Raw genomic sequence first — 17,999 nt, 5'->3', positions numbered from 1 at the left:
TTAACTTTGAAATAGTATTTTCTTAAGGGAAAAACTATTGTACGTGAAATCTATAAATGACAATACATTTGTGGTATCATCCTAACTAGTGAGTCGAGGGAGTTCATATCTAAAGAGTTGGTAACAACCACTCTTAGACGGAGATATTTGAATTTATCCTACCATTTAATGTACATCGAGTGCGTTCCATATATATTTTGGTTATGACTTCTTGGTGCAGAAGTAATTGTAATATGGACTGTGTGTGATCTATACATATTTTGTTATGGCTTATAGGTGCAGAAGTAATTGTAACGTGGATTGGATGCAATCTATATATATTTTGGTTATGACTTCCGGGTGCAAAAGAAATTTATAAATGGTAGGTGCATAATCTTTTGGTACTAGTTTATACACTTATTTTTCAAAGGTTTTTTCTATGATTGATTGAGATATGAATGAGTTTGTGTATATGATTTTGTGTCTGCGATTATTTGAGATATAAAAAGTTTGTGTCTATAATTAGTTGACATGCGAATGATTTTATGTCTAAAATTATTTGAGACATGAATGAAATTATAAGAAATCATGCATTGTTTTGAATTCCCACCTGACTAATTGTTTTTTTTATTAATTTATAGTTTGTGAAATACATTAGTAGGTTATAATGTTTATTTTATGATTTTATGAAGAATTAACATGATTGTGAATATGTTTTTATTAACTCTTTCTTACATGTTATAGATGTAATTTTAATTTAATTGAAATGAAACTTATTTCAAGTCATGTATACATTGATTTAAAATTTTAAATAATTTTCTTATTTTCATTTATTTAAATCAATAAATAAAACGTCTAGTTTCCTTTATATGTGAACGGTAAAACTAAAATTCTGAAAATAAGTGTTTTTGAAATTTACAAATTTTATTGAATAAATTTAATTTACACAATGAAATGATATTAGATCATTATAATTGTCAATTTAAATAAATCATAACAATATCACTAAAAAAACTACGATTGAATCAACCCAATATTAAGTTGATGATACCATTTTTTTTACTGACGGTTTTCTTCTTTTACTATTTTGAGGGTTTTGACTCTCAATTTTTTAATATATATAAATTAATTTATGAAAAAAATTATTTTAATTTTAGTGTGTGTATATATATATATATATCATTTTAAAAAAAGTTTGTATATTTGTTTTGGTACCTTCAAAAATATTTCTCAAAATATCGAGTTAAATTAGGTTGATAATACTTGAAATAAATGTAAACGGAAAATATCTAAATTAAAAGTAAGTGAAAAAGATAATATAAGAATGATATATTATTTAAAATTTTAAATAATCAAAATAATATTATATATATCTTAAATTTTAATTTCTTTTATGTCATATTCAAAAAAATTATTTTAATTTTTTATAAAAATAAAATGTCATCAAATACTTTTTTTTTTTACGGACTAAAATTTTTAAACTAAAATTTAATCTGGCTGAATCAAGCCCGAACACTTAAAATATAGTCGATTCTTAATTACTAATTAAGCAAGATACACAAATTCATGTTTTCAAAAGGGAATGTATTTTCTTTGTTTCAAAGTATATGCTTCCGCCTACAATTATCCATTGTTAGGATTTATAATAAATTACTACACTGTAATTATGTTTTCTAGAAAAGAAAATTATGTTTTATGATAATAAAAGGGAAATTATTTAATCGTTAATCTGACTTCTACACAACTTTCTACAACCACTGTGACGTTGTTAATCCTTCACTATAATCGTGTTTATTATATTCAAAAGTAATATTGTATGTTTTAATATTAAAAAAAAAGTAATAAACATACATAAAAATACTTATTAAAAATTGTTTTGCAGTATTTAATAATTATTCAGACTAATTAATTATCTCTATTTAGAAACGTGTAACATTATAATAAAGCGTGGTTATCCNAAAAGCTTAAACAGATCCCGCCAATAGCCCTTAAAAATTCAAAATACTCTTCACGCATATATAAACCAAAGCCTTTCTCCTTCTTCATCGTGGCGACTCCCATTTTCTGAAAGCAAAACCAACCAAAGAAAGAAAAAGAACGCCGAAATCAGAAAGAAAGAGTTCAAGAAAATGGGTGAAGTTCNTACTCAGAAAGAACCCGTCACCGCAAATTCTCCACAACCATCTCCCGAACACAAATGCTCCAGCATAGCAAACTTACAACCGATGCACGATCACGCTGATCCCACCACAGTGGTCGAGCCCACCGACCTCTTGTCCATGATGCATCTCAACAACGGCTGCTGCCACCGTCAGCCTCCCTGCTNCGCGGTCAACAACCCCATGAAGCGCCGGTCGCCGCCCTCGTGTTCTTTCTCCGGGGAGCCCTCCACCAAGAAGCTATTTTGTGACCAGGAGGACCTCTCCCATTACGGCTTCTCCGCCGTCCCCATTCCGCTCAACCTCAATTCTCTCGTCAACAAGCGCCGCTCTTTCCCCGTCCTCCGCCGCTGCGTTTCCGACCCTTACCGCCCTCCGGCTCCGGCGCCTCCCACTCCTGCGGAGAGAGGGTCCGGGCTGCCACCCCTGCCGCCGGGCCTCAGGAGGAGTGTCTCAGATCTCTCCGCACCTTCGCCGAGTCTGAACTCCGAGGAAACCGCCGGTCCTGATTCAGTGGTAGGGAGGGTTGGGAAATAAAAGGGGTATAAAAAGATTTGATCTTTTAGGGTTTGGAATAACGGGTTTGGTTTGGTTTGTTTGTTTTGTGATTGCAGAAACTGAGAAGGATGAAGGAGCGATTGAAAGAGATGAGGCAATGGTGGGATGAGGTTATGAAGGATGATGAGGAAGAAAATGTAAGGGAAGATGAGAAAGTCCTTCCTCAGGTATGTGTATGTTTGGCTTCGTCTTCTTAAATTAATTTCGATGTTTGAATCCATGTGGTTTTGCAGGATGATTTGGGAGCAGGAGATTCTGAAGAAGCTGTTACTGTTGAGTGGGCTGAACAGTGCTTAAGCCTTGGATTTAGGTGTCCATGTGGGAAAGGCTACGACCTTCTCCTTTCAGAAAATAATTGCTACTACAAGTTGGCCTAACAACACTCTATATAAAATGTTATGTTCTACTTCCAATAAATGTATTATCTTCTGCTATGTAACTCTCTGTTCATAAGATCTTAAAGAAAGACTTATTTCCATGCTGTTAGATGAATACTTTTCAGTACAAAAATTATGTTTCATTACATGTTCATTAATTTTAAATTATTAATGTTCAATTTCAAATAAAAGTGAATATTAGTTTAAAAAATAAACTCATTTTAAATAATTTGTATAACTACTATAATTTATAGACATGTTGGACATTTTATAATGTTTATAATGGTTAAGAGATTATTTAGTTTGTTTTTATCATTAAATATATGAGAGTTTATTGAGTTTTTAGCTTATTTAAATTTTATGGAATATTGTCAGTGGAATAATAAGTTATCATCTGTATACTCTAACCTAGAGTTTGTTTGAATATAGGAAACCATACTCAATACAAAGAAGTTATTTTTATAATTAACTTGGATACAGCGATGTTAATATCTATTAAAAAAAATAATCATGTAATATGTCACAATTATAAGAATTAGTGTAACATACTGTAATGGGAAACCAAATCCGTTGTTAGAAAAATTAACGGGGTTTCCATGTATCATGTTAGTTTTTTTATGGGGATTAATATTGTATATTTTAAATTTAGGAAGAAAAAAAACACAAAATTTTTCACTTTTTTTTTTTCTTTTTTCACATTATTATTTTTCAATCTCTATATTCAATAAAATTTATTTTTCTTTCATTGTCATTGCACTTAACAAGAGTCAAATTTTATTAGATCTTTAGGAATTCTTCAACCTTGCTTTGGTTGTTATTTTACTTATCGTGACCCATCTTTACTCCTAATTAACTTATTTTATATCTCTATTTTGTATATTTTAATTTTAGTTTTAATAAACATAATAATGGTTAGAATTTTGAATTGATAATTTGAATGTCCATTGTTTTTACTGTAAAATAAATAATCCAACTTTTAGAATAACCTATTTAGTGAAAACCATGATAAACACTTTTGGAATTGACTCGAAAAATTGAAAATTTGGTAACTTTTTGGAAAAATATAAAACTCCAAAAGACTATTATAATTTTGATTGCAACGAATATGTGTTTAGAGTTGATATAAAAAAGAAATGTATAATTCATCAAAATTAATAAAAAAATATTAATTGACAAGGTAATAAATTTAAATTTATTTCAAAAATACAATAAAATTGAAAGATTTAAGTAATGATTATATTTAATGTCATAACTCATAATTCCAAGTAATATCTCTTTTAACGAATAAGTATGACTTATGTTATTATTATAACAAATTATTTTCACTTTGAAAGAAAATGAGCGAATGTCCTTAACTAACAAAATGTAGGGATACATGTCACAAGTAATTCTACTCAATTACATTTTACAAAAAGTCTTTTTAACAACTTTCTTTTTATAACTTTTTGACAACGTATATGTAGTAGTCTATGATTGGTCCGTTTCAAATATTTTTTTAAACATAAGTTTAAACACACCAGTAAATTGATGATACGTCAAAAAGTGATTAAAAAAGAGTTATCAAAATATCATTATCTTTACATTTTTACAGTTAATTTTTTTAAGTATTAAACCGATAACTCAACTTAATTACGTGATAAATACATAGTACAAATTCTATCGATCTAATTACTATACTATACGATAAATTATGCTTTATCATAAAATATTTTATATCACACGAATTATTATGAAAAAATATAAATATTTTAGTGGGAGATCTGTTTGTCATTCTTATATTGGATTTCATTAAAACATGTATGAGTTATATTTTATGGTCATTGTTTTAAAATTTTAGTATTTTGTTAACTTTATAATATTTTGAAAATTATTATTTTATATATACATTATAAGTATTGTCACTTACTTAAAAGAATTATTAATTAGAAAATCTTTTAGATTTTTATGTTAGCATGAGAAAGAGGTAACGCATTTTCTTTAATCACTTAAACATTGGTTTAGTATTAATTTATTTTTAAAGCTTAAGACTTTATAATAAAAACGAAATCTAATTTCATGTTAACGTTTAAAAACTAAAATTATTATTTAATCCATTCAACTAAATCTAATTAAATTGAATTAAGTTAAAATATATCTAACAATTGATTACACTTTTAAATATACTTCACAGTAAAGTATAAGCTTACAGAAAATTAACAATTAATACAAGTGATATCATATTTCTTATAATCAAGACTAATAAAATTGTTTAACATTTTTTAAATACATATAAGACAAAGGTAATATAATCTTAAATAAATTTTGAACTACCCAAACGATTGAAACACATAAGATTCAATAACACTTTTAGAAGAGAAAATGTCAAAAATTAAACTCTAAAGGCATGGGTTTTTTCATAACAACTAGGTTTGAAGCATACTAAACAAAAAAATCTATCACTAAAACAACAATTATATTACTATCAATCCTTTTGGTTTGTTTTGTATGGAAATTACTTAATTAAATTATTTTTTTTTTCAAAATTCAATTGAATATGGGTTTTTTACGAGCTAAATTAAGCTTAATTGAACCAATTTTGTTAATAATTAATTTAACTTTTAAAAACAAATTAAGACAACCATAGAATTTATATGTTTTTAAATAAATACATTATTTTAATTTAATATTAAGTTAAGTTTGATTATGTATAGTTTTCTAAAACAACAACCCTAGAGTGGCAAAGTGAATCTTTTTGAAATTTGGAGTAGATGACGTTTCTATTTTTTTTTTTCAAATGTCATATATATCAAATTTATTTAATATGTATAAACTCATCTTTAACTTTGAATTCAGAAAATTAATTTCCAAAAAGTCTTATACTTTAAGGCATTGATTTTCATAATGTTATGGTTTTAAAAATTATGTTTGGCTATGTTGTCATGGAGGTGGTGTGCGACTGAAGTACACTGAACTAACTATAGTGTTGAGATTAATGTAACAGTTAAAGTTCATTGGCACAATGAACTACTTAAGAAGCTAATCCACCATAACTACATGGAGAATAATAAAGTTTGGTGAAATTAATAGACATGTTGTTTTACGTACATTGTCATAATATTAACATAAAAAAGATAACATATTAGACAATAGAAAAAAAAGTACAAGAATAAACACGTGAGAGAAATTAAGATATAGAAACTGTTTAAAGTATCCTAATACATATTTTAAATGATTACATTATAATTTGAGAAGATGAATAATGATGTCTAAGAATAAGAAATAAGATGATGTTATTTTATTTATGATGCAAATGGATGAAATTATTTATGAAAGAAGGGATATAAAAGATGGTGATTTTTGTGAGTTGTAGTTTGACAGCATTGTTGTTCTCCCCTTCCTTCCCATCCCATCCTTCGTCCCTCCTCCCTTCCCTTTTCCCCAATGCTGGAATTCTATTGTATTCTCTCACATTTCCCTTTTTATTTAACCTAATCAACCGTCTCCTTTTCTTTCTCATTTTCTTCCTTCGACCCTCTCATGTAAGACAACCTTTCTCATCCTTTGAATTTCCCTTTGAATTATCTATCTTTCTCTCCGCACCCCATTCAACAAACTTCATTCTTTACTCCTTTTTCTTTGATGGGTTTCATTGACAATTCTATTGAATGCATCTGATTTGTGTGACAACAAAGACCAAATACCCTGAGTCCACAGGTTTGAGAAAATAATAACATTTTATTATTTTTTTGTGTGCTCTTACCTGCGTATGAATTTTGGGTTTTATCCGTTTTTAGGCATCTAAGGTGGGTTGTTTTGTGTTGCGGGGTTTCAGGTCTGTTTGTTATCTTGTTTTTGATGTGTTAACTTTGGTTGAAGACTAGGGTTTTTTGGGGGTGGAGGGGTGATTGTGTTTTGGAGGTTGGTGTTATCTTTTTCAATGGTTTTGGATTTGTATGTCTGAGGATGTTGTATTGGTGAATTCTTGCAGTGGTTTGGGGATTTGGGGTTTGAAGTTTGAAGGTTTTTGTGTGATTTTGTTGAGAAATGAATCGTAGAGTGAGGAGGAAAGTGGCAAGGAAAAGTAAAGGGAATGTGGTGCAATCTAGTTCCCCTGAAGTTCAGGAGGAGGTTTTGCATTTGGAACCCCAAGGAGTTGTTGATTGGAACTGCTTGCCTGATGACACAGTAATTCAGCTGTTGTCATGTCTGAGTTACCGAGATCGAGCTAGCTTGTCGTCAACTTGTAAAACATGGAGGTCTCTTGGTAGCTCCCCGTGTCTGTGGACTTCTCTGGATCTTCGTTCGCACAGGTTTGATGCTGACATGGCTTCATCACTTGCTCCCAGGTGTGTGCACCTACAGAAGCTCAGGTTTCGGGGGGAGGAATCTGCTAATGCAATAATTCATCTTCGAGCTAAGAACTTGCGTGAATTGAGCGGTGACTATTGCAGGAAGATTAGTGATGCAACTCTTTCAGTGATTGTAGCTCGGCACGAGTCACTTGAGAGCCTTCAGCTTGGACCAGATTTTTGTGAGAGAATAAGTAGTGATGCTATTAAAGCAATAGCTCATTGCTGTCCTAACTTGAGTAAGCTCAGACTCTCGGGTATCAGGGATGTAAATGGTGATGCTATTAATGTTTTGGCTAAGCATTGTCCAAAGTTGACTGATATTGGTTTCATTGACTGTCTGAATGTTGACGAGGTTGCACTGGGAAATGTGTTATCAGTTCGTTTCCTTTCTGTGGCGGGGACTTCAAGTATGAAGTGGGGTGTGGTTTCCCATCTTTGGCATAAACTTCCTAACCTGATTGGATTAGATGTTTCAAGAACTGATATTGGACCATCCGCTGTTTTCAGACTGTTATCCTTAACACAGAATTTGAGGGTTTTGATTGCCCTGAATTGTCCTATCCTCGAAGAAGACACTAGCTTTTCTGCTAGTAAATATAAAAACAAGTTATTAGTTTCCCTTCGTACTGATATTTTTAAAGGACTGGCTTCTTTATTTTTTGATAATACAAAGAGAGGAAAAAATGTGTTTTTGGACTGGAGGACCTCAAAGAATAATGATAAGGATCTTAATGAAATTATACCCTGGCTTGAGTGGATGCTGTCTCACACACTTTTGCGTTCTGCTGAGAGTCCTCAGCAGGGTCTTGATAATTTCTGGGTTGAACAAGGTGGAGCACTTTTGCTTAGTCTAATGCAGAGTTCTCAGGAGGATGTTCAAGAGAGGGCAGCCACAGGACTTGCAACTTTTGTTGTAATTGATGACGAAAATGCTAGCATAGATTGTGGAAGGGCTGAAGCAGTTATGCGAGATGGAGGCATACGCCTCCTACTTGGCCTGGCGAAGTCTTGGAGGGAAGGGCTTCAATCTGAGGCGGCCAAGGTACTCTTTCTATCCCTTTGTTTAAATACAGTCTACCTGATAATTTATAGTCATTTTTTTACCTGATCTGTTGTGAGAAAAATTAATATTTACATTTTGCTGAGGTGGTCTTGATATTTTGTGCGTTTAAGATGCGTTTTTCACTATAAATCTGAGCTAAGAACAATCTAACATAATCAATGTGGACTTGTTTCTCTAAATTTTCAAAATTTGTGCAGGCCATTGCAAATTTGTCTGTCAATGCCAATGTGGCCAAAGCTGTTGCAGAAGAAGGTGGGATTGAGATTCTTGCTGGTTTGGCTAGGTCTATGAACAAGCTGGTGGCTGAAGAGGCTGCCGGAGGATTATGGAATCTCTCTGTTGGAGAAGAGCACAAGGTTGGAATTTGGATTTTGTATGTTGTATAGTTTTCATTTGTTGGCATTTAATGCTTAAAGTTTAAATTATAAACTTAAGAGCCTTCCATCATAGGGTGCTATTGCTGAAGCCGGTGGAATACAAGCTTTAGTGGATCTTATCTTCAAGTGGTCCTCTAGTGGAGATGGAGTTTTAGTAAGTTCTGGTTTTATGTTATGAGTTTCTTAAGTTACTTTTATTATATTACTTCTTATACCCAGTAATTTAAGTTGCTGTTTTATAATGTGTATGGCAGTTGGTTGATTAGATAGTTTTAATTTTTCAGGAACGGGCGGCTGGTGCATTGGCTAATTTGGCAGCTGATGACAAGTGTAGTACAGAGGTTGCACTGGCAGGAGGTGTGCATGCTCTGGTGATGCTTGCACGTAAGTGCAAATTTGAGGGAGTGCAAGAGCAGGTAGCACCACCTTTTAGTATTTGGGTACCATCCAATTCAATTACTAAAATCTTTGAAGCTGTTTTATTTCATTGATAATACTTGCCACTTCAATATTGTAATCCATCGTAGATATTTTAAAAATGCTCTTATGAGTATGTACATGATTGAAAATTCTTAGAGTTTGGGCTTAATTTAATTCCACAATATCGGTTTGTAAAGTGAAGATTGTCAAACTTCATAAGCTCTATTTAATTCATATCTTATCTCTAGTGGATGCAAGGCTAAACACCATCCTTGAGCTTGAAACTAAGGCTGGCTAGGAGTGACCATGTTTGAGGTGGCTTTCCAACAATAATTGTTATTTCCTTTTTGCTCCTGCAAAGGGGTGGGGGTGGGGGTTGGGGCTATGAAATGGTGTTGTCGGTGGTATTATTTGATTTTTTACCTAGAGTCCTTAGCTTGGAAGTTGGAAGGCTTAGCAATGGCTAAATCCTTTTCACATTGATGGTGCCATCACATTACAAGGCTGCTTACTTGAATCTAGAATTTCATTCTGATTCTAGGTTCCTTCTTGAATTTCTGGACTTATATTCTCTATCTTTTCTCAGTGTTAACTTTTGGTGCCATGGCAGTTATGGTGGATTTTTTGCCAACTGCCATAGGCAATTTGTGAAGGTAGGCTCACAATGGCAGCGCCATAGGCCACAATGGTATGTTTGTATGGCAGAATTTTTCCCTTCTGCCATCTTCGATTAATAACAAGGTTGCCAAAACTCAAGAGTTTATGCAAACTAGTGAAAAGGTCTGTAAGCTTGAATTATAAACTTGAATCGTGAACTCTTGTCTATTTACTTCATATAAAAAATTATTGAAATACCTGTAATAACTTTGAGCTTTTTACTTCCATAATGCAAATTATTTGACCTCAATGATAAAGTAACAATTCAAGTAGTTCATTGCTATTAAATAAGTTCAAACAACTCCAAATAGAATATAAGTTCATACAAAACAGGTTCTTAATATGATAACATTTAATAGCTAAAAGAAGAGAAATATCTGCAAATTGTATAGAGAAAATGGAGTTTCAAGAAATTTGCAAACCACAAGACTGTAGGGAGAAGATAGCTGCCACGTGCTTGAAACCTCGGTGCAAAGAACAAATAGCAGATAGAGAAGGGATGCAGTGAGTCAGGATGAGCATTGTCATCAGCAGCGAGATGGGCAGCATGATGAGAAGAGTAGCTCTGTCACCAACAGCAAAGAGAAACTACACATTGATGAATTGTGGGGAACCCTAATCGTGGGTCTTCCCCTTTCTTCCAGTTTTGCATGCCAAAATGATACAAAGGAGCATCATTTACAGTTAAAAAACGGCAGTTGAACTCTCTAAGTTGGGGGGTTTTGGCCAAGTTCGCCTGAGTTTATGATCCCACTGAGCCCACTCTAAAAAACAAACGTACAAGTGAGTTAACATGAAACGGGTTGTGGATTTGTCAACTTGTACATTTTTACGAGTTAAAACTCGAGCTTGATAACCATGATTGAAAACAATGTTGCATCTTTCCTATTCTGGATAACGGTGATGTATGCTTATAAGTGGAACAAGCATCAAGGATCTATTTCCATATGTAGTTGTCTGCTATAAGTTATACCTCACAGAGGTTTGTAGTTTTTTATATATATTGAGAGAAAAGGAATAGTTTGATATGCCATTTCTGTTTTTGATGGTGATGTGGTCTACACCGTCCTATTTTGGTCAATGGTTCTGTGCTAGTGCCGCATGGGGGATGGCATGTATGTGTTAGTTGTGATCTTGCAAATATATACAATGCTAATGATGATCTAGCTAAGAGATGCTCTATATAATTTCCTATGAATTCTTCATGTTTACATTAAATACATATGCATGGGCATTATTTTTTAACTTATATATTGATTCTTCAGAATCTGTTATATTTTTTTCAAATCTTTTACTTTCCATCGAGGGATGCAATTGCATTGGTGTGGGGTTATTAAAATAACTACTCTTAAATATAGGCTGCTCGTGCATTGGCTAACTTAGCTGCTCATGGAGATAGTAACAGTAACAATGCTGCCGTTGGACAAGAAGCAGGTGCTCTTGAGGCTCTTGTTCAACTTACTCGTTCTCCCCACGAGGGCGTTAGGTAATGGTTAACTGGTCTTTGCATGTGTGTGATATTGTACCTGTGTATAGCTTTTAGGTATTATTTGATAAAAAAATAGGGATATTAGGTGGAATAGAGGAAATATAGATGGAGGGAACCCAAGTGAATATATTTCTGAGATAAGACTCTGAATAATTATGAAACAAAACACTGACTCAACACCTGTATTTTAATAAATTATATATCTCAACGCAACTGCTAAAGTTTGCTACATATAAACTTACTTAAACGAATACTAATCTTAGAAGCTGTAACTACAGACTTGACAAACAATGACTTGAACTGCAATATGATTAAAGAAAATGGCCATTGCTTGTAGAAATTGGTTTCATAAACCATTTATACAATAGTTTAATTGATTTACAATTGTTGCCTTTTCTCTATAGCCTGTGATCTTGTACCTTGAAACATATTGCAGTACCTTTCCTTTAACCCTGATATTTATACAGGCAAGAGGCTGCTGGTGCACTTTGGAATTTGTCATTTGACGATAGAAATCGAGAAGCCATTGCCGCATCTGGCGGAGTTCAGGCCTTGGTAAGTTCTTACAAGGTTAAGCTATTACTTTTTAAATAGAAAAAGTTATAGTATTAAATAGAAATAGAAAGATACAAGGGATGATAAGAAACATTCCCGAAGAAAATGCAAATCTGAGAGAAAATAAGGAGAAACCTGCACTTTAAAACAAATTGTTAAATTTAGAGAGGGGGAGGGAGAGGAATGGAGAAAGGTTGAGAGAGTTTGGGAGATAGAATGGAATTGGTTGAGTGAAATTGCTTTCTTCTGCAGTACATCCTATATGCAGAACATCCATTTTAGAGATATAATATTCTAGTGTTAATGATAGTCTGCTAAGTTTCAGCTTAGCTGTAACTGTGTAACTTAATTTTAACTCAGCAGTCACTCCGTAGTAGTCTACAATATATGTACATTTGCATTCTGTGTAACAAATCCATTTTATCACTATCAGAAATTCCTATTCAGTTTTCTCCCTCTCTCAGCTTTATCCTTGTCTCTATTAATCTCTACATATTGACTAAGTGGGGTACTATTTCCTAGGCTAAGATACTTCGTATACATGTAGATATTCTTATACATGGTTAGACTTTTTAAAATGCATCCTTGTAAATAGTATGTGATAAATGTTAATTTCTACTGGAATCATGCTTTTATGTAATAGTATATTTGGATACTAAGAAATAATGTTTCCCAAACAATGTCAACTTTATTTGACAGTCAATATGTAGAGGTTATAGAGATGAATAAAATGATTTTTTCCACTTTCTGAACAAATATAATCTTTTAATGGATCTTGTAAATCCTTTTACCAGAGCATTGATCTTGCAGGAGACTGAAAAGTTTAGTGTGTTTATATTTTTACATTGTGGTTTCTATAGGTTGCTCTTGCCCAAGCTTGTGCTAATGCCTCCCCTGGACTTCAAGAGAGGGCTGCTGGAGCTCTGTGGGGATTATCAGTCTCGGAAACTAATAGGTACTTCAAAGATTTCAGTTTGTATTTGATCTCCCTGAATCATGATTCTTAAGACTTGTTTGGAATATGTCATATCTGATGTAATATCGGGGTACAAACATTTGTCTACTTAAAAATCACATTTCTCTTTTAGGATTGAATGCTTTCATTATTTCAGGTTTCATAGTAGTATTTACTTATTAGTGTTTTGATTTAGTTGTTTTTTTTTTTTTTTGCTCTTTTGCTTTCTTATGTTCCTTTCATTTTTTATCTCTTCTTTTGGGTTTGAGAGGATTTGATTAAAAAAAACTTTAGAAATCTTATGTATACCATACTTTATTTATCTTTTTGTCTATGCTTATAAATTGTCAAAAGTCAGTCTAACAGAGAGAACCTATCTTTAATTGCAGAGAAAAGTGATCTTAAAAATTAAAGAATGTGTTTATAATTGAGTACACTATAGCGAACCATCTTCTTAACACCGAAGTTGAGGTTAAGCATACTATTTAAGAAATGGAATGATAGATTAACTTTTTTCATTGTTAATATTTTATCCATTATCTTCACTTTATATAAAACAACTCTTGAATATAAAATATACAAATTATTACAAGCGTGTCTTTTTATATTCTTCTTGATTCCTTTTTTGACAAATCTGTTTTTTCTTTTTAATTTATAAAAATGATACTGAGTTTTGAAATCTTCTAAATGTTTGTAATCTTATCGTCATTCATAAACTTAAATTTTTATGATGAGCCATGGGGGAAATTGGAAAATCATGGAATAGGCTTTCTACCACCCTGTTTTTCCTTTCAATTTTATTTTGTACACTTTTAGACCTTATTGCAATACCTTCTATGATTATCTAAAGCTAAATCTCTCTTCCTTTCCCTCCATCCAATTCCAGATAGATATAAGGTTTAATATTTAATATCCTTTCTGGTGATTTTTTTGGTTATTTGTGTGGGCAATGCTGGTGTTTCTGTAGTTGCATATAATTTTTGTAGTTGCATCATAGATAGTTTCCAACCTACTTTGTTTAAAAGCAAAAGACGAACTAGAGGACCTGTTCTGGTTTTCACTAATAAAATAAATGATTTTAGTTCAATGTGCTCTTTCTATTTTTTACTTTTTTCATTTTCTTTGACTAAGTTATGGTTTTGAACTTGGTTAAAAAAATTGTCATTATAAAATTTCATTATCTTTCTGTATTAGATTATGCTTGTATTCATTAATGTTGGTTTTTGTTTGCTTAGTGTTGCCATTGGAAGAGAAGGAGGTGTTGCACCTCTGATTGCACTTGCACGGTCTGAAGCAGAGGTAATTTATTCCTTTATTTACGTGTATGTTTATAATTCAGTGCTAGACAAGTACATAGAAATTCCAAAAAAGTATCGCAGTTTGGTGGTTCAACTAGTTCCTTGTTGGTGGTGTTATTATTTTAGCCTTTTAAGTTGCTTTAGAGTAGCTGTTTGCAATTATATTGGTGGGGTTCTATAAGCCTTTTTCCCTTTTGGGTTCTATCAATAGTTTTTCATATAAACAGAACATTTATTATTTGTTGCTAGCAACTGGGATGTTTTGTTTTTTAATAGTTACTTTTCTAGGTTATGATATGATAATTTTTTTACTTTAGTTATTGTTGCCATGAGCTAAACAATCCCAAAGGTATAAATTATGCGCACTTCATGAGCCATCAGCCAAACATGAATATCACATTCCCTCTCAAGCAAGAGTTGTTTGGGCATGAAGTGCGTATAATTCACAGGCCTATCATGTGTTGAAATTCAACTTTTTACTAAAGGAATATCTAGTCTTCCTTTTTTTAAGCTTTCATTCTTTGTATCTTAGACTCTTGTGGGAGATACTTTGTCGTGTATACTATGTGGGTTTTGGCTCATTCAGACTTTGCTCCCAAGTATTTATCATCCTACAAGCATTTACACACCTTTTGTCTGTATTTTTTTTTAGCATCTTTATCTATTTATATATGTAAAATTCTGATTAGATTCAAGCCACCTTCCACTTTCAGGATGTTCATGAAACTGCTGCAGGGGCACTATGGAATCTTGCTTTCAATGCTAGTAATGCTCTACGAATAGTAGAGGAAGGTGGAGTATCTGCGCTTGTTGATCTCTGTTCTTCATCAGTATCAAAAATGGCACGCTTCATGGCTGCGTTGGCATTGGCTTACATGTTTGACGGGAGGTAATTAATTTGATTAAAATCGGCTGTGTCCCTGTTACCCTTTCTTTTTGTTTCTTTAAATGCTTTATTTTTTTCATTTGGTTAACATCCTTTATTGAAGTTTGTTCATTCTTATTATTTGAACACATGGTGGATCTTTGGTTTATTTTGTTTCTGTTCTAATTTGATCTGTTCTGTATTTATAGTGTGAATATATGAAAAAAATGAAAATGACTTTACTGTAAAATAATTGCTTAACCAATGAAACTGGGTATGAGAGATCATTTTATGTGCATATTTGAGCATCGTGACATGTTTTGCAGAATGGATGAATATGCTTTAGTAGGCACTCCATCTGAAAGTACTTCTAAGAGTGTGAGCTTGGATGGAGCTAGAAGGATGGCTTTGAAACACATTGAAGCTTTTGTTCTTATGTTCTCTGATCCACAAGCATTTGCAGCTGCTGCTGCATCATCTGCTCCTGCTGCATTGGCACAGGTTACTGAAGGTGCACGTATTCAAGAAGCGGGACATCTAAGATGCAGGTTTGCTTTCCACCTTATGCCTTGTAAAAATTGTTCTTCAGTGTTGTTCTTCAGTGTTGTTGTATGATCTTGTTTTCTGATGATACAAAGCCATTGTCAGCTGCTTGCTTTTCCTGTATTCTTTGTTTTGACATCAAAATTTTATGTTGAAATAGTGCATAAAATTTTAAGTCTTTAACACTTTTCTTCCTTTATGAGCATTCATTCAGCTATATATATTTAGTATGGGTATATATAGGTATTTTGACCAATTATTTCCGAAGTTCCTGTTTCATGAAAGTATTGTTTGTGAATATTAAATGAAGAGATAAAAACTGCTCCCTAGTATGTTTTGTTTCTTTCTTCTTTCCGAGTGAATTTTTTACTCAGCGACAATGCTTGATTGAGAAATCTCCTTCATGTCTAATTCATGGAGCGTAAGACTGGAAGGAATTACAAAATGTGTTTTTTTTCACACAATTATTATGACAGTTTAACATGCGTATGCTGTTTAAATCCTACTTTCAGATCTTTTACTGTGTAAAAGCAAGGTCAATTTTTTGTGGCTTTTGTCGCTTGCAGTGTAATGCTGCCAGGTTTGTTATAGGATTGGATCCTGTCTATAGCTTCTCTCATTCATCATCTTTCATAGATGTATAATATATCACCATGCAGGGAAGCTGGACAGCTTCATTATATTGTCTCTTCTCTTTGTTTTTGTAGTTGTGCTGTTTTTTTCTTTTTTTTTTTTTGGTTTTAATGGTATACCTTGTGCTCTAGAGTTCTTTCTTCTTTTTATTAAGGTTTTCTTCTGCAATCGGTTATCCATGGTTTACTCATGTTGGAAACTCTACCGTATTTTACTTTTATTGTTACTCAGTGGTGCTGAAATTGGAAGATTCATCACCATGCTACGAAATCAATCATCTATACTCAAGGCTTGTGCAGCATTTGCTCTTCTCCAGGTAACTATAGCAAGTAGCAGCATAGGCTTTTTGTAATCCATATTCAGTTTGAGTTCTGACGTTGTTATGCTTTGATTTTTCAATTGCAGTTTACAATTCCTGGTGGACGACATGCCATGCACCATGCCAGTCTCATGCAGAACTTGGGAGCACCCCGAGTTCTGCGTGGTGCGGCTGCATCAGCAAACGCCCCACTTGAAGCAAAAATCTTTGCTCGAATTGTTCTTCGCAATCTTGAGTATCACCAGATAGAGCATACAGTGTAGATCAGTTCATTTGTTTACAGTCCTCTTTCTCAAATCATTTTGGACTGCTCAGTGTCATAAGAAAACTTCAAGGTGAGCCTGATGCATGTGATGTGAAGCAAGTTATACATTGACTGGTTCTCATTTTTCATTTTCTTTGGAACTGCTTAGAAAACAGTTCTTGTTTTCAGATGTATTTCTTCCCTTGTATCAATCTTTTCATATCAAGGCTGCAACAGATAGGCACATTGACATAAATTTCACTGCCTTGATGTGTTTTTTTTTCTAAATGTATTATTCTTAAGTATTCTGTATAATTAAACTTTTAGAGCTATTTTAGAGAGACTTGTTAGAGTTTCCATTCGCTTCAGTTACCACCTTGAAATATATAGAATCTCAGTGAAAGACATTTATGATATCATTTCCTCCTTCATTTGCAATATACATTTTTAGTCTATATAGTTGTTAAATAGGAAGTGTTAGAATAGGTCTTTCACTTGCACCTCAGGGAGACTATTGTTTTTTTATTTTATTTTTTTTAGAAATGAATTTTCAATTTTTACTCATGGAAATATTGTATTTGTTTTTTATTTTCTTAAACCACATATTAAATATATATTTTTCAGATATAAAACACAGGAAAACAGTTAGTTTGTGGAAAATGTTTCTTATCAAAAGTGGGATGATCATCATTTCTTGAAATGTTTACATAGAATGATTAAAATTAGATTATGAATGTGTTTTGGGAAAATTAGCTGAAGTAATAAACTACTTTATCCGATTAAGATTATTTGATAAGTTGAAAAAAATGAAAAATGATATATAAATGTAAGTTTAGCTATATAAATGAAATTTATATTTTCAATATAATGATATATTATGTAATTGTAATTTGAGTGCTTTTAAAAGAAGTATTTAAACTTTTTAGTCTTTCTATTTACTTTTAAAAGTTGTATCTATCTAATTTGTTTTGGACAAATCATTCTAATAAATATTAATTTAATTTAATTTTAATTTATTTTTTAAAATTATTTTTTTATTACTTAACTTTAACTATTATTTTACAAGTAATTTTCATATAACATTGTGTAACGAAACACTAATGATTAAAAAAAAATAGAAAAAAAAATAGGTTAATAAAAAGTATAATACATCATTATAGGTAAAAAAATAATTAAA

General features: G+C 32.2%; 2 protein-coding genes across 5 annotated transcripts; both read left to right on the top strand.

Annotated features, from left to right (window-relative positions):
* Nucleotides 1–1,879: 1,879 nt before the first annotated feature.
* LOC106759060 lies at nucleotides 1,880–3,158 on the top strand. The gene is made up of 3 exons (XM_014642073.2): nucleotides 1,880–2,654; nucleotides 2,753–2,863; nucleotides 2,930–3,158. Exons 1-3 carry the CDS (start codon nucleotides 2,109–2,111, stop codon nucleotides 3,071–3,073), a joined length of 801 nt encoding a protein of 266 aa, XP_014497559.1. The 5' UTR covers nucleotides 1,880–2,108; the 3' UTR covers nucleotides 3,074–3,158.
* A 3,250-nt stretch (nucleotides 3,159–6,408) lies between these two features.
* Nucleotides 6,409–17,241, top strand: LOC106759308 (protein ARABIDILLO 1). 4 transcript variants are annotated; one of them, XM_022779973.1, is made up of 13 exons: nucleotides 6,409–6,591; nucleotides 7,041–8,446; nucleotides 8,665–8,823; nucleotides 8,918–8,998; nucleotides 9,129–9,260; nucleotides 11,280–11,407; nucleotides 11,878–11,965; nucleotides 12,826–12,920; nucleotides 14,156–14,219; nucleotides 14,932–15,107; nucleotides 15,410–15,631; nucleotides 16,491–16,575; nucleotides 16,665–17,241. In XM_022779973.1, the coding sequence occupies exons 2-13, from the start codon at nucleotides 7,097–7,099 to the stop codon at nucleotides 16,839–16,841; spliced, it is 2,757 nt and encodes a 918-aa protein (XP_022635694.1). In that variant the 5' UTR covers nucleotides 6,409–6,591; nucleotides 7,041–7,096; the 3' UTR covers nucleotides 16,842–17,241. The 4 variants fall into 4 exon arrangements, with proteins under 4 accessions (XP_022635694.1, XP_014497911.1, XP_014497910.1 ...); XM_014642425.2 differs by having other exon boundaries at nucleotides 6,409–6,766; XM_014642424.2 differs by having other exon boundaries at nucleotides 6,409–6,766; nucleotides 6,885–8,446.
* Nucleotides 17,242–17,999: the final 758 nt, after the last annotated feature.

This window comes from Vigna radiata, chromosome 4 (assembly GCF_000741045.1).
Source record: "Vigna radiata var. radiata cultivar VC1973A chromosome 4, Vradiata_ver6, whole genome shotgun sequence".
Classification (NCBI taxonomy): domain Eukaryota; kingdom Viridiplantae; phylum Streptophyta; class Magnoliopsida; order Fabales; family Fabaceae; genus Vigna; species Vigna radiata.
The sequence above is the reverse complement of the archived record's forward strand: the minus strand, read 5'-3'. Positions and strand labels throughout refer to the sequence as shown.